This window comes from Cnephaeus nilssonii, assembly GCF_951640355.1.
Source record: "Cnephaeus nilssonii genome assembly, chromosome: 13".
NCBI lineage: Eukaryota > Metazoa > Chordata > Mammalia > Chiroptera > Vespertilionidae > Cnephaeus > Cnephaeus nilssonii.
In genome coordinates, this window is record NC_137084.1 from 17478346 (window position 1) to 17499928 (window position 21583).

At 54.6% G+C, this 21583-nt stretch overlaps 1 protein-coding gene across 2 annotated transcripts; it reads right to left on the reverse strand.

Moving 5' to 3' along the window:
• Window positions 1–1394: 1394 nt before the first annotated feature.
• On the reverse strand, window positions 1395–16645 carry SPI1 (Spi-1 proto-oncogene). 2 transcript variants are annotated; one of them, XM_079787463.1, is made up of 5 exons: window positions 16455–16645; window positions 13822–13918; window positions 3769–3956; window positions 2773–2935; window positions 1395–2286 (listed from the first exon to the last, which is right to left on the reverse strand). In XM_079787463.1, the coding sequence occupies exons 1-5, from the start codon at window positions 16497–16499 to the stop codon at window positions 1967–1969; spliced, it is 813 nt and encodes a 270-aa protein (XP_079643589.1). In that variant the 5' UTR covers window positions 16500–16645; the 3' UTR covers window positions 1395–1966. The 2 variants fall into 2 exon arrangements, with proteins under 2 accessions (XP_079643589.1, XP_079643588.1); XM_079787462.1 differs by having other exon boundaries at window positions 13822–13921.
• Window positions 16646–21583: the final 4938 nt, after the last annotated feature.

The window sequence follows — 21583 nt, forward strand, 5'->3', positions numbered from 1 at the left end:
CATGTTGTTCCTGGCTGTCCCTCCCCCCACCAGCCCAATATGATGGCTCTGCCCACCCCCCCCACCACCATCCTCAGTGAACCTTGGGAACCCCAAACCCTGCCTGTATGTCCACCTGATGGGCACACTGTGCCGTGGGAGTGAGCTGGGCCCATGGCCCTGAGGTGGGTGGATCGAATGCGCATCCTCGCTGGGCGGTATGGGTGGTGGTTTCCCCCACAGACCCTGGGGCTGCCCTGAGTCCTGCCACGGCCACTCCCTTCACCTCCCAGTGCCTTAGTCTCCCCGTCTGTAAAGTGGGGCTGGGGGCGCCGGCACCCGCCGCCTGGGCTTGCTCCGTGAGCGCAGCGGGTTTACCTACGGACACGCTGGAGCAGGGCCAGGCGTGTGCAAGGTGCTGAGGGGACGTGTGCTCTGATTATCTGACCCCGGACATCACAGCTCACAGGGCCTGGCCGGCTTCGTGCTGCGGGACCCTTGTGCGGCTCACAGGGCCTCTCTGCTTCTTCCGTATGTACATATCTGTACATACATGAAAGAAGCAGGTTACACGTGATGCCGTCTAAGCGGGGCTCACTGGGAGGCCAGGAAAGGCCGTTTGCCCCACGTGGGCAGGAGGAAGCCTTTCTCCACACAAGCATTGTCTGCGTGGTTGACGCTCACCGTCCCTGCAAACACAGAACTCCATTCTTTTCTGCCGCGTTAACCCCTTTCCCACCGCATCGCAGGCCTGCACACCACGGGCCCTCTCTCGGGGCCTGGACACCGCACAGGAAGTGTCACGTGGGGCTTCCTGAGCCCCAGGCCTCGGGGTGAGGAGGCATCGGGGTGTCTGCCCCACACAGATGGCCCCAGGATCGGGGTTCTCTGCGGTCTGCAGGCCGTTTTGGGAGTTACCTCCCTCCCGCTGTCTTCTTGCTGCTGGGCCGTCGGGAGCAAGAAGCTCAGAGGCTCCCGGCCGCCCTCCGCCGTTCCTCCCCTGCTATGGCCTGGGAGCCAGAGAGCACCAGACACCGGCCCACCCAGGGGGCCTGCTCACACGGATTCCGGGCGGACGCTGTGTGTCCCACTGGGCACATGGGGTCACCTTGCTGGCCTGTACCCCATTCCAGACACGCGAAGCCTCCTCTTCACACTGACGGGGCAGCTCACCTGGAGCTCCGCCGGCCTGTGGCCCTCGCCAGCTCTGTGACCTTGAACAAATTATCTGACCCCTCTGAGCTCCGTTCCCCAGTCTACACCGGGGGATGATATCAGACCCTGCTTCTCACGGCTGCCATGTACTCAATGGCCACGACCGTCACCACCACCACCACGGGGCCATCACCCAACGATCGTGAGGTGAAGCCTCATCGGGGCTTTTTCAAAAAACCATGTACCAGGTGTGGAGGGCTTTGTAATGATTTATTTCCCTAATGAAAACGGAGGACCATTCCGTCCACAGCTCTAACTCCGGCCGATCCCTGTGTCCTCACATCCCAGCCTCTAAGCACTGGGTGTCCTCAGTAAGTGCCCGATACATAAGTGGGAAAAGGGAGATCACGGGGGCGGGGCGGGGGGCGGACAGTCCATTTTAAAAGAGACTCTCTGTGCTGCAAGAGTTTCTTGAGGAAGCGGACGGGACAGCGGTGTGAGAGGGCGAGGTGCTGACAGGGCAGGTCATGTACATGGGTCTGATGGCTTCGGCTCCCCAGGAAGCCGCTGGTGGCACTAAGCCGGGCTGACCCTCTCCAGCGGTCAGACCCCAGGTGCCTTTTGGAGCCAGGGCTGGAGTCCTGGTGGGAGGCGAAGCAGGGATGCGGGTTGGGGCCTGGAGGAGGAGGGAGTGAGTGGTGAGGCGCGCCTGGCCCCCCACAGTCCTGCCCTGGCCCCTGGGCGCTTCCCTCCCTGTGTCCGGGCTGGGAGAGGGGTTAATGCTATGGCCAGCAGGGAGGCCTGGTGGGCCCGGCGGGGCACTCGCTGGGGCTCAGTGGGGCGGGTGGCGCCGCTCGGCCAGGGCCCCGCGGCCCAGCACCTCCCCGCTGAACTGGTAGGTGAGCTTCTTCTTGACCTTCTTGACCTCGCCCGTCTTGCCGTAGTTGCGCAGGGCACGGGCCATCTTCTGGTAGGTCATCTTCTTCCGGTTGCCCTTCTGGATGCCCCAGCGGTGTGCCAGCGCCTCCTTGTGCTTGGACGAGAACTGGAAGGTGCCCTTGTCCTTGTCCACCCACCAGATGCTGTCCTTCATGTCCCCGCTGCGGAGCAGGTCGAGCAGGAACTGGTACAGGCGGATCTTCTTCTTGCTGCCTGTGAGGGGGGGGCGCGGTTTCAGCGCCCCAGCATGGGACCCGTGTCCACCACCCAGAACGGGGCCCCTGGGAGTTCTCTGTGGGGAAGGACGGGGTTCGGGGAGGTCCACAGGGGAACCAGCTCCCCCACCCTATGCCTGGCACACACACTCCCACTCACACCCACTCACACATAGCACAGAGGGGTGCAGAAGCACACCCACCCGTCCACCCCCAGGCACAGAGCGGCTGTGTACACTCAGCTCTCATGCACACATGCTCACAGACACACACACACACATAGGTATAGACGGCCATAGATGCTCCCACAAGGTACACAGGAACCCACACATTGGCAAACGTTCACACGCTCGGCTCTGCCGTGTGACTGCTGCATCACACACTCAGCTCTGTCGTACGACTGCTGCATCCGAGTCGGCCTTGGCTGGAGTGGGCCTGGGGCACAGATATGGCCAGAATGGGGCCTGGGGCTGGGCCCCCCTACCTGTTTCCCCATGCAGGAGGCCCGGCCCTGGCTCCAGGCCATCGGCCTCTCCATCGGACACCTCCAGTGGGGGACTCTGCCGCTCGCCCTCCTCCTCATCCGTGCTGGGCTGGGCCGGGGACAGGGAGGGGTACTGGAGGCACATGCGGGGTAGGTAAGAGACCTGCAAAGAGCGTTGAGGTCAGGGAGGGACAGTGGGAGCTCAGGCTGCAAGGCAGGGGTCACTGAGTGAGACGAGTGCGGAGGGCGGGAGGTCAGCAGGAGCCAGAAAGATCTGGAAGAAGGCTGGGGACATGGGAGGTCCATCAGGTTCCAGGCAGGGCCCCCACACACCAGGGTGCAGGTCGTGAAATCCCGTCAAGCTGGACCCCCTGGTCCGGGGCTAAGTGGCCCGGGAAGGGGCCCTTTTCTCTCACGCACACGAAGGTACCCTAGGGACGAGCAGTGCCTGGGTAAGAAGTGGGGGTGAAGAGTACCCGAGTGAATGACGAGGAGTGAGTGAAAGGCAGTGGAGGTCAGTGAGGGGTGGCGGAGGTCAGTGGAGGTCACTGACGGGGATTAGGGTCGGTGGGCTGAGGAGGGTCAGTAGACAGGGTCAGAGAGGACCCTACCAGAGGGAGGGGCTGGTAGGGGTCAGTGCAGGTCAGTGCTCAGTGACTTGGATGCCAGATCCCTCAGGGCCCAGTGAACGGGAGTTGCAGCCAGTGCGGGTCAGGAAGGCCTCGGACAAGGCCGTGAGGGTCGAGCGGATCAGTGTGTGGTGGGGGATTATCTGACTGTCCCTCGTGGGGAGAGAGGAGAGACGGGGCATGGGGTCATGAGGTCAGCCAGAGGGCCAGGAGGAGCCGTTGGGGCTCCGGCCGCCGTTGGTGCTGTGGGGCAGGAAGCCGGGTTGAGTAAGAGCCTGTGTCAGCTTCCTGTGGAGCTGGGCCTCCCCGCCGGCCGGCCACGGCTCCTGCGGGCCAGGCCAGGCCGGGCCGGGCCGGCCGCACGCACCTGGTGACTGAGGCCGGCGTGGGCGGGCACCATGGGGGTGTCCAGCACGTGCATCTGCTCCAGCTCCATGTGGCGGTAGAGCTGCTGCAGCTGCGGGGGCTGCACGCTCTGCAGCTCCGTGAAGTGGTTCTCCGCGAAGCTCTCGAACTCGCTGTGCACGTGGTGCGGGTGGAAGTCCCAGAGGTGGTCTGCGGGGCACAGCCAGGCAGCAGGCGGTGAGCCCGGTGGGCCCGGCAGGAAAAGGTCAGAATGATTTAACAAATAAGAACACCGGGCCGGCCCGGCTGGGCAGCTCAGCTGGTTAGAGCATCATCCCCATACCCCAAGGTTGTGGGTTCACTCCCCAGTCAGGGCACATACAATGAATTCATAAATAAGTGGAGCAACAAATCAATATTCCCCACCCCCTCTCTCTCTCCTTTCCTTTCTCGCTCTAAAAATAATCACTATCCCTGGCCGATGTGGCTCAGTTGGTTGAACATTGTCCCGTGTACCCAAAGGTAGCTGGTTTGATTCCTGGTCAGGGCACATGCCCAGTTGTGGGTTCAGTCCCTGGTCAGGCTGTGTGTGGGAGGCAACCAATCGATGTTTCTCTCTCACAAATAGATGTTTCTCTCTCACATTGATGTTTCTCTCTCTCTCTCTCTCTCTCTCTCTCAAAAAAAAAAAAAAAAAAAAAAAGGCCGAAACTGGTTTGGCTCAGTGGCTAGAGCGTCGGCCTGCAGACTGAATGGTCCCAGGTTCGATACTGGTCAAGGGCATGTACCTTGGTTGCGGGCACATCCCCAGTAGGGGGTGTGCAGGAGGCAGCTGGTCGATGTTTCTCTCTCATCGATGGTTCTAACTCTCTATCCCTCTCCCTTCCTCTCTGTAAAAAATCAATAAAATATATATTTTTAAAAAATCAATAAAGAAAATGTTAATCAATAAAAAGAATGCCAGGTCTTATGGGGCAATTACCAAGGGCCAGGCTGAGCTACAGGTGGCATCAGCCATCTAACGGCCAGCGTGTTGACAATCCCACTTTACAGATGAGGACCCTGAGGCTCGGAGAGGCTGCACACCTAGCGTGCCCCTGGTCAAAGGCTTCGTCACTGGCAGAGCCAGGACCCAGGGCTGAAGCAAAGTCTGCGTTCTCAACCACATTTCTATTCTGCCTCCCATGCGGCCACGAGGACACGGGCTTTGCGCCAGAGTCTGCCTCTTGGTTCTGGCATTATCCAACCTCAGTTGGCTCACCTCTAAAACGGGGGTCATAGTTATCAGGAGATGGCCAGTGAGTTCGCATTTGTAAAACCCCCAGCTCCAGAGGAGGCCGGGAGTGAAGACCTCCCGGGGGTTCCTGGGCTGACTGGCCGCCCACAGTCACAGGCACACAGCCTTGTCACACGGCCCAGGTGTGCGCCTGCGAAGTCACGGGGCTGACATTCTCCACGCACAGGGCCGCTCCGCGCCCACGGTGCTGCCCCTGCGAAGCCATGCCCTGGGGCAGCTGTGTCTGTTCCTGCGAGGTTCCCGGGACCCGAAGCTTCCTGGAAACTCCCCCACGGGTGCTTTCAGTCTGCGGTGGGGTGGACTCGAGGTTGGGGAACAGTCACATGCCACTGGCAGCCCTGTTTGGGGACTCGGGCAGGTCTTCGCCGTGGTTCCTCTGGGCACCTTTTCCAGGAACAAAAACTGCCACATGTCTGAGGACTTCCTGGGTGCATTTTGGGGTCCAGAAGAAGGTGTGGTGATAAAGGGACAAGAGGGACCCAAACACAGAGTGTATGGGAGGCTAGGCCAGGGCAGCGTCTCTGGGACAAGCACCAGGCCCTGCAGGGGGACCCCCACCGGCCCATGTGCGCATGTGTGTGTGACGTGCGCCTGTCTGTCTCCCTCTTTCTTGTTCTCTCTCGCACAAGCATATACCCACTCACACATCCCCGAGAAATGACATGTGTTTGGGGGGCTCTGTGGTGGCTTTGCCATGTGACCCTGAGCCTCTCGTTCCCCAGGCTAAAAGCGGGAGGCCTGGCTGGGTGGTTAACTGATGTCCCATTCACGTGTGAAATCATTCCTCAGTCCAGACTCCCACCTCTGTGAGGCCGCAGAGCAGAGAGGGGAGAAATACATGATCCGGGAGTCAGGCAGACCTGGGTTCAAAGTCTGACTCTGCCGTTTACCACTGTGTGACACGGGCAGGTCACTGTACCTCCCCAAGCCTCAGTTTCCTCGCCTGTGAGATGGGGCTAATCATTACACCCATCTCCGAGGCTTGTGGTGATGATTCAGTGAGCCTGCAAAGTGCTTCGACTAGAGCCTGGCACAAACAAACCTCTATTATTATTACTACTGTTACTAGTTTAGTTAAAGAGCCCAGATTAGCACTTGAGCAAAAGGCAAATGCTTTGATATCTATTTATTCCCTCCTCTTCCCTCTGCTCCTGTCTCCTTAGTCAATGGCCCTGAGAAACAGTTTTAGGGGCCCCCCTGTCCCGCTCCCCCAGAGGCTGGAGCGGGGCCCCAGCCCGACCCAGGGTGGCAGTGAACTGCTTTTATTCAGCTCTGTATTCCCAGTGCCTGGACCCAGCAGGCACTCAGCAAACGTTTCCTGAATGTGTGAATGAATCCTATTCTCCTAAGCACTCTCTGACTCTCCTCCACAAAATTACTAAGCCCAAAGGGAAGACAAAGCAACACTTCATTTGTACGTTCATCTTGCCGTGAGTTAGCGAGATCCAGAAACTCCCCCTGTGCTGGCTCTGTCCTCGGAGACAGGCCCTTTGGGGGCTCTGGGGTTTAGTGAGCAGACCCGGGTTCTCCTTTAGCTGTAAATCCACCCTCTGGCCCCACTCCTGGCCCCCACCATTTCTGCCTTCTGCTGACCGAGTTGAAGATGCATTCAACCTCATAGAATGCCCCATCGATCCTGCCCGCCAACCCCCACCCTCACACCCACTCCACTTCGGGGTTGGGGGAACCCTGAGTACATGCAGCTCTTTAGGTGTGGTGGAGGGTCCTAGCTGCTCTTTCCCTCCTGTTCCCACCTCTGTTCTAGCTCCACCCGAGGCCATGGGCTCACTCTGGTGGTCCCAGCCTGAGGCCAGCATTTCCCAAAGCAGGTCACAGTCGACCTTCATCCAAACCTCCCTGTGTGTGACTCCATGGACTGCACTCCTACCACTCTATCATACCACCTCTGAAGAGCAAGACTGTTAATGGACACTTTAGGTAAGACCTATGGGGACAGACTTTACTGACTGCTCTTACCCATCTGCTGGTCTACCATCATCTACCCCCTCCATCATCCATTCTTCATCCACTCATCACCCAACCATTAACTATCCATGATCCATCCACCTCCAAACACCCATCCATCTGTCATTCAGACATCCATGCATCCATCCATTCATCCATCTATCACCCATCCAGTCAGCAATAACCCATTCATCTAAATCTTTCATTTCCTCCTTCTCAACCAGCTCCCAATTTGGGACCAAAGTCCTATCCACACATCCCTATTCTTACTCAGGTTTTTGGTTTCACTGATACCTGTATGTAACCAGGACACACAAACACACACACACAAAGGAAATTCAAAACAACCCCACTCACAAAAAAACTCAAGCCTGGGTGTCATTTAGTTGACCTTATCTCCCCAGAAGAGAAATCCCAGCTGAAGCCAGGGCTCCCCCAGGGGAGCAGAAGTAAGAACAAGACAGGAGGGAGATGAGGAATTAAGAAAGCAAGAGCTGAGGAGAAACCTTCTCAGTACGTCACCGATCACTGGGCTCCTGAAGGCCAGCCTCCTGCAAATTCCTCAGAGATGGCTTAGAGTGGAGAGCTCCAGGTGCCGTGGTACTTGTTACTCTCTCCCTGGGATCTTAGTTATTAGGCTTTAGTCATCTCCCTTGTTGCAAAGACAAATCTGGAAGAACCTGAGTTGTGTTCATCCCACAGCACCTAGCAATGTGCTTGAGATTTAAAGATGCTTACATATAGTTATTGGGTGGATAAGTCAGTGGGAGATGGATGGAGGGTTTGGTAGGTGGAGGGAAGGAAAATTGGAAAGGTGAATGAGTGGGTGATTAAATTGATGCATGGATAAACAAGTTGATGGTTAGTACTATGAAAGAGTATATGGGAGGATGGATGGATGGATGGATGGATGGATGGATGGAGAGAAGGAGTCATACTTTGGAACTCTATTTTCTTTACCAACCCCACCACAAATAGCAAATCCTATCAAACCCAGTAGGGCAGCTATTATCCAAAAACAGAAAATGACTAGTGTTGGTGAGGATGTGGAGAAACTGGCACACTTGTGCACTGCTGGTGGGAATGTGAAATGACACAGCCACTGTGGAAAACAGTATGATGGTTCCTCAAAAAGATAAAAATACAATCACCACGTGATCCAGAAATTCCACTTCTGCGTATAACTCCAAAAGAACTCGGAAGCGGGGATTGGAGGAGATATTTGTACACCCATGTTCACAGCAGCATTATTCACAATAACTAAAGCAACCCAGGTGCCCAACGACAGAGGAATAGATAAACAAAATGCAGTATATACAGACAGCGGAATAGTATTCAGCCCTGAAAAGGAAAGAAATTCTGACACTGGCTGCAACGTGGACATTGAGGACGTTATGCTGAATGAAATAAGCCAGACACGAGAGGAGAAATACTGTATGATTTCACTCGTATGTGGTACCTAATGTAGAGAAACAGACAGTAGACTGGTGGTTACCAAGGGCTGAGGGGAGGGGGAAATGGGGAGTTAGCGTTTAATGGGGGCAGAGCTCCAGTCTTACGAGATGGAAGAGCTCTAGAGATGGGTGATGGTGGTCACCCAGCAATGTGAGTGTGCGTGGTGCTACTGAACTGCACACTTAAATGTGGTCACGATGATAAATTTTCTATTATGTGTATTTCACCACAATTAAAAAATAATCATAACAAACAGAAATTCTATGAGCCCCGCCTTCAAATATCTATCTGAATCTATCCACTCCTGCCTGTCTCTACAGCCAGCACCCTCGTCCGAGCCCCCGTCATCTCTTGCCTGGATTATTCCAACCGTTTCCTGCCTGAGCCTGCCTCCTCTCCATCTACTCTCTACACAGCAGACAAAGAAATCTTTTTAAAAGCTTATTCAGTGGATCCACTAGATATTGGGAGAAGATACTATAAACTTCCAAACAAAACTAAACAAACAAACAATAAACAAACAATAGGTTACATTCAAAAAAAGAGGATGTGGAAAGCCTTCCGGCTTCCTAAGAAAACTCTGGTAACCAGAAGACAGTAGAGAAACGCTTTCAAATTTCTTTTTTAAATATATATATATATTTTTTAATTGATTTCAGAGAGGAAGGGAGAGAGAGAAACATCAATGATGAATCATTGATTGGCTGCCTCATGCATGCCCCCTACTGGGGGGGATCGCACTCGCAACCTAGGCATGTGCCCTTGGCCAGAATCGAACCCGGGACCATTTCATCCACAGGCCAACTCTCTATCCACTGAGCCAAACTGGCTAGGGCACGCTTTCAAATTTCTAAGGAGAAAAAATGATGTTTAACCCCGATTTCTATACACAGCCACGCTGCCATTAATCAAGTGAAAGCATAGATTAAAGACACGAGGTAAAACAAATAACCGCAAAACCTTACCCACACCCTTTTCAGGAAACTATACTGATAAGATTAACAAATCCTTATAGTATAACATTCATTGTTCTAAGCATTTTACATACAATAACTCAATCTTCACAACAATCCCATGAAGTAGAAGAGAAAGTTGAGGCACAGAGAGGTGAAATATCCTGCCCAGGGTCACCCCAGATAGTGATGGAGAGGTGGGGTGTGCCCCCCAGCAACCTAGTCCCAGAATGAGGGCTCTTCTCTCCTCGCTACACTGCCCCTGAGAAACGCGGGGATGAGAACATACAGGTAAAGTACGCCAGGTGGCTCAGCTGTAATAGTCACATGGTCATAATAGTGGAAAATTCAGATACATTTAACAAAAGTTACTGCACAGGGAAAGGCAAATACTGTATGATCTCACTTATACGTGGAATCTTAAAAAAAAAACAAAAAAAAAAAACACAAAACTCGCCCTACCTGGTTTGGCTCAATGGCTCTATCCCCAGTAGGGGACGTGCAGGAGGCAGCCGATCAATGGTTATCTCTCATCATTGATGTTTCTATCTCTCTCTCCCTCTTCCTTCCTCTCTGAAATCAATAAAAATATATTTTAAAAAAAACACAAAACGCATAGAAACAGAGATCAGATTTGTGGTTGCCAGAGGCAGGGGATGGGGTGGTGGGTGGGGAGTTGACGGAAAGTGGTCAAAGGCATACATTTCCAGGTATAAGAGAAGTAAGTCCTGGGATGCAATGTACAACATGATGGCTACGGTTAACACTGCTGTGTGGTATGTTTGAAAGTTGCTAGAAGTTCTCATCACAAGGAAAAAGAATTTTGTGACTATACGAGGTGACGGATGCTAATTAAACTTGTGGTAGTCAAGTTTATAAATATATAAATAATATATATACATAAGTATGCATGAGGTCATTATGCTGTATACCTTAATGTATACAGTGTTACATGTCAATTAATTAATAAAGCTAGAAAAAAAGAAAAAGGTTGCTATACACTTACCTTGGTATGTGTGGAGAAGTGTGTGAGTGTGTGTGTATTGTGAATGACTAGAAAGCCAACTTCTCAACTTTTATAGTACAGGTGCATAGATCAAGCTAGATCCAGCTCCACCTAACATATAGATTATTTTTAATCTATCTCTGTGTGCTATGGATGTCATGAAGAAATGTCTATAAGTTGAAGTGAAAAAAATGGCACATAGCAGAGCAGTATGATAGCACAATTTCATTTTTGAATGAATAGCCTCCACACATGTATAGCAAATATTTACAAACATATAGAATTATATATGTAGAATAAAATGTCTGTGAGTATAGACTGAGGATGCTATCAGTGGGGAGTAAGGTTGGAAAGAGAGAAATATTTTACTTGATTTACTGTTAGATTTTTCATTTTTTTTAGATTTTTGCAATGAGTAATTGTTATTTTAATAATTCAAAAGTTAAAATTTATTTAGAATTTCACCAAACACACACACACACACACACACACACACACACACACACACAAGGTTATTCAGATCACGTCATTTTCCTGCTCAAAACCTCCAATGGCTGCTATTGTTTGTGGATAAAATTCAAACTCCCACCCTGGCGCTCAGGCCCTGTGCAGTCTGCCCCCTGCAGACTCTGCCTACCTTTTACCTCCACCCCCCCACCCCGTGCTCACAGCCACTCTGGCCCCTTACCCAGGACGCCCAGCCCCCACCTGCCTTTGCACACATGTTCCTCCTCTTCACTCAGGTGTCACTCAACAGTCACTTCCTCGGGGGCCCTCCCTGACCACCCACGTTAAAGTAGCCCCCCACCCAGACGTGCCACATTGCATCGCCCTGCTTTTTATGGAACTTAGGATTACATGTCTGCTTATCTGCCTGTTCACTGTCTCCCTCACTGGAATACAGCTCCATGGGAGGAGCGGCCTTGTCTATCTTACTCCCTTGGAGCCTCCAGTGCCTAGAACAGCGTCTGGTGCATGGCGTGTAATCAGAGGCTATTTGGTGGGTGTGGACAAGGGGGTGGGACAGTAAGTGTTGGCTGGCTGGTTGATCTGTCCCAGGGCCCTCTGTACTCCTCCTGCTCTCCAGCTGCAGCGGGGGGGGGGGGGGGGGGGGCGTTAAGGGGGAAAGGGGGATGCAGCAAAGCTACCCCACCGTGTCCTGAAAGTTTACCGGGCCTGGGACTCAGTACATTAGCTCATATATTACCTGCATCACCTCGTTTAATCGTCACAACTCGATGCGGTATTTTCAGGCTCCCAGTTTTATAAATGAGGAAACAGGGCTCAGAGAGATGAAGTCACCTTCTCCAAGGGTACACGCTGAGTGATGGGCCGGGACTGGACTCGGGCCGGCCCGGTGCCTTTTCACTAAGCCTCACTGCCTACCACCTAGACCAAGGAACATGCGGGAACTGGGGGAGGCTGTGGGGTGTCTCTGCTCTTGAGCCTTCAGACAAGAACTTCCCACAGGTAGTAGGAAGGCCAGATCAGACGCCTGGAGGAGTGGGGGCTGGGCCACGTGGGGACGGGGAGGACTCTCTGAAGACACTGGGCCTTCATGACCCAAACAGGGTGCGCGGGCATCTAACCGGGAGTCACTTCCCAGAGATAAGGGATCGGGCTGGGCACCGAGCCAGGTAAGAACAGGCTTTTTCTCTAAAGCACTCCCTCCATCAGCCGGCCCCAGGCCTAGCTCATTTCTAAATATATGAACAACACCCCCATATTACGTATTAAAGGAGGGGAAACTGAGGCTTCGGTAGACCCAGAGGAAATGCGTCCCAAACCCGGTGAAACTGAGACGGGGTCAGGCCCCAGGCCAAAGGATCCGTAATGCTCGAAGCAGCCCCAGGCAGCCCTGAGCTAGCCTGCACCCGAGCCGTCCTGCGGCTTGGAGCCACCAGGGGGCGCCAGTCCTCAAGCCCAGAGGAACCTTCTCAGGTCCTGACTCACAGAGCCCGGATCCTGGCTGGGGGAGTTGAATGAAGGAGACGTTGTCTCTAAATCGCCTGGCTTTTCCACAGGGAGGCTGCGTTTCTTACAGAATTATAAATAAGTTTAAAAGGGTGAAGAAGGGTATTCTAAAACCTCTCCAGCCCTGGGGTTCTGAAAGAAGCCTGTGTGTCCCCGGGAGTGGCCTGGAGACACATCCACCACCTCCTCCCCACACGTGGCTTCCAGGGATGGTCTTCGTCATAGTTTCCAGGTGTGGGTTCGGGGTGAGCTGTTCACCAGGTTTGGCATCAGATCTGAGAGCCCTAAGTAAGGACTGGCCGCATGTGGCACCCCTGGGTGTGGCCACCAGGTGAAGACTGCCTTCGATGTGCCTGCAGAATGGAGCTCCCCGTGTGACTGGCCCCCAGGGGTGGCCTTCAGGTGTGAGACCTTGCTCAGCTGTGACTCCCAGTGGGCCTCTCCCTCTGGGGCTGCAGACACCCTAGTGTCTGGCCTGCCCAGGTCTCAGAACCCCAATGAGGACCCATTAACTAGGATACGTCACCTTTGGTCCAGGGGTGTCCCCATCAATATGCCAAGACCCACTCACTCCCCAGCACCTAATGCCTCTCTCTCCTCCCCTGAATTTGCTCCAGGATCAAGGCTGGGCCTTGGGGAGGAGGGGGCAGGTACATCCTGACAGAAGGACATCCTAGCCCAGGCTCCATTCTCACCTCACCCCAGCAAAGAGTGGACTTCAGCCCCTGCTGAATAAGGGGACCCTCAGAGCCTCCTTTAGCCCAGCAATTGTTAAATTGGGGTTATTCGGTCCCTCAGGGAACATTCCACAATGTGTGGAGACACTTTTGGTTGCCGTGACTGGTGTCCCTACCGGTATCTATGGGTAGAAGCGAGGGACACCACTAACTATCCCACCGTGAACAGGACAGGCCTCACAACAGAGCATTATCTGGTCCCAAGTGCCAATAGGGGTTAAGAAACGCTGCTAGCTACACACAGCAGGGCATGGGCCTGCACCAACAGCTCAGGGTGAGGGGGTGACAAGAACAGAGGAGGAGGGAGAAATTGGGGGGAGGGGAGTGGAAAAGCACTGGGCCTGGAGCAGACAGACCTGGGTTCCCCTGACCAGCTGTGCGACCTTGTTCAGATCACTGAGCCTCCTAAGCCTGTTTCCTCGTTTGTAAAAAAACCACAAGGATTGGACCAGAAGATAAACGTGGAAGAAGCTGGCCTCGTGCCTTGGAGCATCAAAGATGCTCAGTAAGTGCAGGCTGGGTGTGGGTGTGGGTGTGGAGTGGGGTTTTAGGAACTAGCATGGTCCAATTCTCAGAATTCCAAAGAGGTCCTGGGAGCCATTTCTTCTTTTTTCTCTCTCCAGACTCCAGGAGTCACTCGGGCGCCCAGGCGGGGCTGGGGAAGTGGGGCGGAGGGCCCTGTACTCACCACTGTGGCTCTCGCCATCACTGCTGAGATAAGGGTAATATTCATGCGTTTGGCGTTGGTACAGCTCCGTGTCATAGGGAACCAGGTCTTCCGATGGCTGCTGGGAAAGCAGGTGTCAGGACTCAGGCAGGTGGGGAGACCCCCGCCAGGTTTGCAGCCCCCCAGTATGTAGGGCCCACACTGTCCTCCCAGAATGAGCAGCTGCATCGGGCCTCTCTCTGCTTGGGCCTGGGGGAGGCCACAGAGAGTGGGAGCAGGGACCCAGGAGTGACAGGGACCCTGGAGGTCAGAGGTCAAAAGAGGACAAAGGCTGAGGGGAGAGGACTGCCTCCCTCCACCCCCCAGCCCTTCCTCTTCACAAGCGCCACACACACTCACACCCACACTCACACCCGCACTCACACTCACACTGACACCCACACCCACACTCACACCCGCACTCACACTCACACCCGCACCCACACTCACACTCACACCCGCACTCACACTCACACTCACACCCGCACTCACACTCACACTCACACCTGCGTGCCCCAATCTCACAGACCCGCCCTCTCATGTTCACACTGATGCACCTACAGCCCCCAAACATACACGTAGTCCCTATGACACACTCACACAGCAACTCACGCCCACAGGTCCCCTCGCACTCGCCCTCACACTCACTCCGAAGGTCACTCACAGTCACACTCACTTGTGATCATGCACACACATACACACTTACGCTCACCCTGGAGGCCCACACAGTCACCGGATTCACACACACAGCCACATACTTGCCTTCAAGCACCTTAAACTCATCTCCATACCTATGTCCTCCCACGATCACTCACATTCCACTTGCACACTCGTGCTCACCACACGCTTGTCCTCCTGCCAGCCCCCACAGCCCCCAGCCAACCCCCATTCTCTCACTGCCTGTGCCCAGGCCCCAGGCGGCGTGCTCAGGGCCACTGTGGTCGCCAGCGGCCGCCCACCTGATGGATTTCAGTCTCACCCAGGCAGGCCCTGGGGGCCATGGGATGGCCAAGCCCTGGTTCTCTCACTGCCCCTCATCCATGCTCCTCCGACACCCTCCCTGGAATCCTCCTTCCCCGCCTTCTCTCCCACCTCCCCTCCCTCTCACTCCTCTTCCCCCCCATCTTTCCCCTCCTCCCCCCCCACTCACTGGCACAGGCACAGGGACATGCACACCCACAGTCTTCCCAGCAGTCACCAGGCCTCTCCCCACCCTGAAGCGTGTGCCCAGGATTGCACAACAGTTACTCTGGCCCTCAGGGCTCGGGTTGGGGTCAGGGCTGCCCTGGGAGCCCGCCTCCCCTCCCAGGAGCACTCAGCAGCCCCTGGACGGGGAGAGGGCTGAAGGTTAGGTGTGGGAGTCCAAGATGTGCCTCCAGCCCCTCCATCTGGAGTTTAGGGATTGGAGGTCAAGGGTCAGAGACAGGGTGGCCAAGCCCCTGAGCCTATCACCTGCTTGAGACAGAGCTGACTCTTCCTGGGACCACCTCCGTCCTCCCCTGCCTCCCCCCACCTCCTTGGTCCCAGGGGGGAGGGTGGGACAGGGCCAGGTCAGGGGGCCAGGCCGAGCGAGGAGCCGGGAGCCCAGCACTGGGTCTTCAGGCCGGGCAGCCGGGCAGCAGGGTGTCAGGGCTGTGGTGCCTCCCTGGGCTCTGAGGCCCCACTGGGGTGGACGGCTGGGGTAGGAGGGAAGGGAGCCGGGAAAGCTGAGTCAGGGGGGCAGGCCCTGCCAAGCCCTTCCCCGGGGCTCCCCACCCTTGCTGCGTGGAGATGGAGTGAGAAGAAGGAAAGGGACCCTTTCAGAGGAGCCCACGTCTGACACCCGCCTGAGGCCGCCCCTGTCACCCAGAGCAGGAGCAGTGGGGTGCCCCAGCCCGCTGCCCGGAACTTCCTGGGGTCCCCTGGTCCTGTTTTTGCACCTCGTCTCCGTCCGTCCCAGCCTCGGCCCCTGCCCTAACTCCAATCCCACACTCAACCAGGTCCTACCCAGCCCCAATCTCAGCCCAGGATGTCTCCAGCCCCGGCCTAGCCCCAGCCCTAACTGCAGCCCTAGCCTCCGCCCCACCCCTGGCCCCTGCCTCTGCCTGGCCTCTGGTGGACCTTCGGGTCCTGGGCCCAGGCCCTTCGGTCAACAACCATGTCCTCTGTGCCAGGCCTAGGCCGGGCGCTGGGGACCCAGACTTACAGCAGCCTTCGTCCCCAGGAGCTCCCAGGCCATGGGCGAGACCCCGACCCATTGCCTCCTGTCCTCCAGGCTTTACTATCCCAGGGACCGCTTCCCCCATGCCAGTCTCCCCATCTCCTTCCCCGCCACCTCTCTGCCGCCGCCCTCCCCATCCTCGGCCCAGTACCCTGCCCTGGAGCTCAAGCCTGCCACCGAGCCCCGTCTATAAATAACCGTTCAGGCCCCACCGATCACAGCCCCACACGGGCCCAGCCTCAGCCGCCAGGGCATGCTCTGAGGACCCAATGGCCCCCCGCTGGTTCTCAGGCCAGAGCTCCAAGGAGGAAACACCAACTTCCCACTGATAGCAAGCCGGGAGGGCAGCCTGCGGGCTGGCGGGCGGGCGCCCCAGGGCCACAGGTTGGGCTGGTGGAGGAGTCCCAGTACTCACAGGGGGGACGAGGGGAAACCCTTCCATTTTGCACGCCTGTAACATCCAGCCGAGCTCCGGTCCGGTCCCGTGCCTCGGTGGGGGCCAGTGCGGAGCCCCTTGGGATGGGAAGCCCCGTCAGGGGCTGGACTGACGCGCGGGCGCAGGGCTTGGGCCTGCCCCTGAGCTACAGGAGCCCTGCGTGAGCCCCCTCCCTTGACATTGCAGGGCCAGCGCAAGTTCCTGATTTTATCGAAGGGCCTGCCACTGGAAGATAGTCCCCTTGGGGTGACATCACCACCCCAGCCCGTTTGCATAAATCTCTTGCGCTACAGGAAGTCTCTGGCCGCTGGGGCAGGTGGTGCTGCAGGGGCCGGCCTGGAAGGCTGTGGGGGCCAGGCCCCCTGCCCGGAGGAAGCTGGGACTGTGAGGGGCGGCCTTGGGGGCTGGGGTGGGGAGGAAGAGTGGGAGGGAGGACGGCTAGCTCTACCACAGGGAGGCCTTCGCTGCCCCGGGGCTGTGCTGAGGCTCTAACCCCGAACCCCCTGGTCGGCAAACTGCGGCTCGCCAGCCACATGCAGCTCTTTGGCCCCTTGAGTGTGGCTCTTCCACAAAATTAGGAATACCTTAATTAAGTTAATAACAATGTACCTACCTGTATAGTTTACGTTTAAAAAATTTGGCTCTCAAAAGAAATTTCAATCGTTGTACTGTTGATATTTGGCTTTGTTGACTAATGGTTAGGGCCTAAACCCACAAATGCTTCCTTCTCTTGAGACCCCCCGCCCCCAGGTGGCCAACAGTCACTTCCGTGGGGTCAGGGCTTAGTAGGGGTGGCCTCTTGGGGCCTCTACTTTCTGGGGTCAGCCTGGCTGGCGAGGGCTGATCCGGCAGATGCCAGGCCTGGCTCTTCCTAGGCCTGGAGCCCCCACGCCCTGGGTCCCACCCAGCCTGGCGCTGGGCTCCAGGACAGGGTCCTCAGCACAGCACGCTTTCCACTTCCCCCATCCCAGACCCTTCCCAGAGGCCCTCCTTGAACCAAGGGTGGGCCCTGGGTTCTTACACCACCCCTCCCAGTTTCCTGAATATCACCGCTTCTTCCATATCCCTGGGGGCTCTATGCCCAGCCCAGATGTCTGTTTCCTCACCCCTTGCCAATGCCTGAATATCGAATCCAGTCTTTCTAGTTTACTAACCTTCCTTGCCTGTCCATTCATCTGTTTTCCCACCCATTTGTTTATCTGTCTGTTTGTCCACCCATCTATCCACTCATCAAAACAGTCATACATTCGTTTATCTATCAGTTTATCCAACTGTCCACTCATTCATTCGTCTGTTAGTCCATTCATCCACTCGCCTATCTGTTTATCCACTTGTCCATCTAGCCATCTATGTGTTCATAGACCAGCCCATTCATGTGTTATTAATCTATCAGTCTTTCTACTGTACATCCAGCTATCAATCTGTCTACCCACTAGTCCATTTATCCACCTACTCATCCATCCATCAACCTATTCATCTCTCCACCCATCCATTCATCTATCTTATCACCCATTCACATACCCATCACCCATCCATCCATCCACCCACCTGCTCATCACTTCATCCATCCATCCATTCACTCATCCTTTTATCTGTGCACTCTGCCAATATTAATTGAGTTCCAGGCTCTATGCCGAGTGCTGGGAAAATAGAAAAGTAATGGACAAGATCTCTGCCTTCAGAGAGCTCCTGATCTAGTCTGGAGGGCAGAGGGATGACTAAAGACACATTTTGACCCGTTGATGTCTAGTGAGTCCAATTTCCTCCCATGTGTAGTCTAGCCCCTTGCTTTATATCCCCTCCCCACTAAGACTGGCCTGCCTCCTTCCAGTCAGTAGAACCCCAGACCCCCAAGTGTTTCTTCACTGGCAGCAAAGACCAGGGATCCCCGGTTCACCATTAGATCACTTCCATCTTCACCGATGTTTCGCATCCACACTTGGGATTCTCCAAGTGGTTCCAGGTCGCAAGTCCCCAGGACACCCTAGGAACCTGACCCAGGCCCCTCCCCAAAAGGAGGGGAGAGGCAGGATGACTTGACATCAGCTCCATCCTGCTCTCAGCTTCCCTGCTCCACAGGCAGAGTCCCAGCCAACTGGAGGTGTGTGAGGGTGGGTCTACTCCATGGGAATCAGGTCCTGCTTGATGTCTCCATTCATTCACTCATTCATTCATTCATTCATTCGTTACTCTCTTGGCTTGGTTGGTTGAATGCTTGTTTATCTACTAACTCATTCATTTAATCATTAACTTCCCATGTGCTGAACACGGACATGAATGAGGCATTCCCAGGGCTTCCAGGAGCTCACAAGCTACAGATAGCAGACGTGCAAACACGTGTGTTCTGGGGACGTGGGGGCACAAGAGGGAGGTGCTAGGTACACTGAGGAACAATTAATTTGGTCAGGACCTCGGGGAGGAAAGCATGCAAGGGAAAGGGCATTGTCTGGCTGAGGAGCCAGCCTGAGCACAGGCCAGGAGGTGGAGAGGAACAGGGAACAGTGAGCCGCCTTCCCTGTGGCTGGAAGCCGGACAGGACAGGAAGGCGAAGGGCCTTGAGAGTCGAGCGGAGCAGCCGGGGTTGCGTCCAGGGGCGACTGCGGGGCCTCTGCTGGTTGTAGGCAGGGAGTGTGTGTGCTCGTCTCTGCGCTGCAGGCAGCACACCGGGTCGGCCACGTGTTTCTGGGGCCTAAGTCTCGGGAGACCCCAGGAGAAAGAGATTCCATCGTCCCGAGTCTGGCCAAGCCCAAGAGCCCTGAGTGAGGAAGCCCCCCAAAAAGATCCAGGGCCCAAACCTCTGGAAATGGGCAGAATGACTCTCACTGTCTGCACAACTCGAGCCTCCCTTTCTATTCACACACCAAGTCCTCCCCATCCTTCCTCCCATTCTCCCTCCCCCAAAGCCTACCAGAGGCCTCTTCCCGAGACCTCACACCCAGGGACCTGCTGTCATTCAAAGCCTTGGAACAGTAGGACTCCGATTCTGAGCATTCCAAGCGGAGCAGGGAGGGTCTGACCATCCACAACCCCAGGGCTACCAGCTCCTTTAAGAGGAGGGACATTCTTTTCCGAGTGGCCCCCACTGTGCTGGCTGCTTCCACCTTGTGACCTCACGTAACCCAAGGGGTCGGTGACTCGCCCAGGTCACCCAGGTTGTGTGGAGAGCTGGGGCACGAAACCCGCCTTCTGGGACTCTAAGGAAGGCTGGGTCCTGGAGGAGAGGGGAGGGGAGGGAAGGGGAGGGGAGGGAGAAAGGCTGAGAAGACACGCACAGAGAGGGCAGAAGGGCAGAGAAGGGGTGAGGCAGCAAGGATCAGAAGGGAGGAAAAGAGAAACAAGCCCCAGCTGGTTTGGCTCAGTAGGTAGAGCGTCGGCCTGCGGACCAAATGGTCCCGGGTTCGATTCCAGTCAAGGGCACGTACCTCAGTTGCAGGCTCCTCCCCATCTTGGGCCCTGGTCAGGGCTCGTGCAGGAGGCAGCCAATTGATGTGTTTCTCTCACATCGATATTTCTCTCTGTCTTTCCCTCTCTCTAAAAATAAAAATAAAAATCAATGGAAAAATATCCTCGGGTGAGGATTTTTTTAAAAAGAAAAAAAGAAACAAAATAGAAGAAAGTGTCAAAGGAGGGAAGTGAAGTAGCAAGAGCCTAAAGCGAGGAGAGAAGAGGGTGCCGATGGCAGAAGAGGAGGACAGAGGACTGGGGGGGGCAGGGGGTGGGAAGCCGGTGGCGACCTGGCCTCCTCCTTCTGCAGTGGAGGAAATGGGGACCAGGGAGGGTCCCCGACTTGCTGAAGGTCGCCAGGTGCCTCATGCCTGGGCTGTGACTCTCATTCTTCTTGGCAAGAAATTCGTTTGAACCCAAACATCTTGGGGGTTCCAGAGAATGAAGAGACAACATTGTTTTAATTATTTTATTTTTTGAATAGATAATATATGCACATGATACAACACTCAAAATGTACAAAAAGGGCCCTAACCGGTTTGGCTCAGTGGATGGAGCATCGGCCTGCGGACTGGGGAATCCCAGGTTCGATTCCGGTCAGGGGCATGTGCCTTGGTTGCGGGCACATCGCCCGGTGGGGGGTGTGCAGGAGGCAGCTGATCTATGTTTCTTTCTCACCAATGTTTCTAGCTCTCTATCCCTCTCCCTTCCTCTCTGTAAAAAAATCAATAAAATATATTTTTTAAAAAAATGTCCAAAAAGGGAAACAGCTGCCCAGTTCCTCTCCCACAGGCTCCTGCACGTTCCCTGGTCCTTGTGTGTTTCCAGAGCTAATGTCAGCATACAGAAGCACACAGGCAGATATGTTCTCTTGTTCCACTTACCTAAAGGGGAGCGCAAGAACACATTGTACTTCGCTCCCTCCCCGCCAAAATCCATTCCACGCCCGTGCATATAGCGCTGTCTTGTTCTTTTGAATGACTGTATAGTATTCCACTGTTTGGATGGACTGCAACATTTTTGAATCATGTGAGACCTCATTCATATTAAAGAGTGCACGAAACATATACAGTTTAAAGAATAGTTATACCAGGTAAAGCTAGCACTTAGGTAACCACCATCCCGGTCAAGAAATAAAACATTTCCAGCCCTCCAGAAACATCCACCAAAGTCCCCCTAAAGGCCCCTCCCTCTCTCTAAAAGCAACACCATCCTAATGCTTTCAGTATGATTTCCTTCCTTTTCTTTATAGTTTTACCACTCATGTACATATCCCCAACACTTAGCTTCGTTTTTATCTTAACAGATTTTAATCTTTATATAAAGAGAATCATAATGCAAATACTAGGGGAATTCTGCTTCTTTTTCCACCATGTCGTTGCACGTAGCTGTGGTCCCTTTTCATGGCTGTATAGTGTTCCAATGGCTAAACTTTTCCTTAATCAGTCTCTTACGGCTAGACATTCAGGTTTTTTTCCAGTCTTGTTATTACAAATAATACAACAATCGATAAAACTTGTTAATTTACACAAATGCAAGTGTACGTCTAGGATAAATTTCCAAAAGTTGAAATGCTGGGTGGGTCAAAGGGCAAAGGGGTGTGTGTGTGTGTGTGTGTGTGTGTGTGTGTGTGTGTGTGTGTTTAAGCAGGGAAGTTAGAGGGA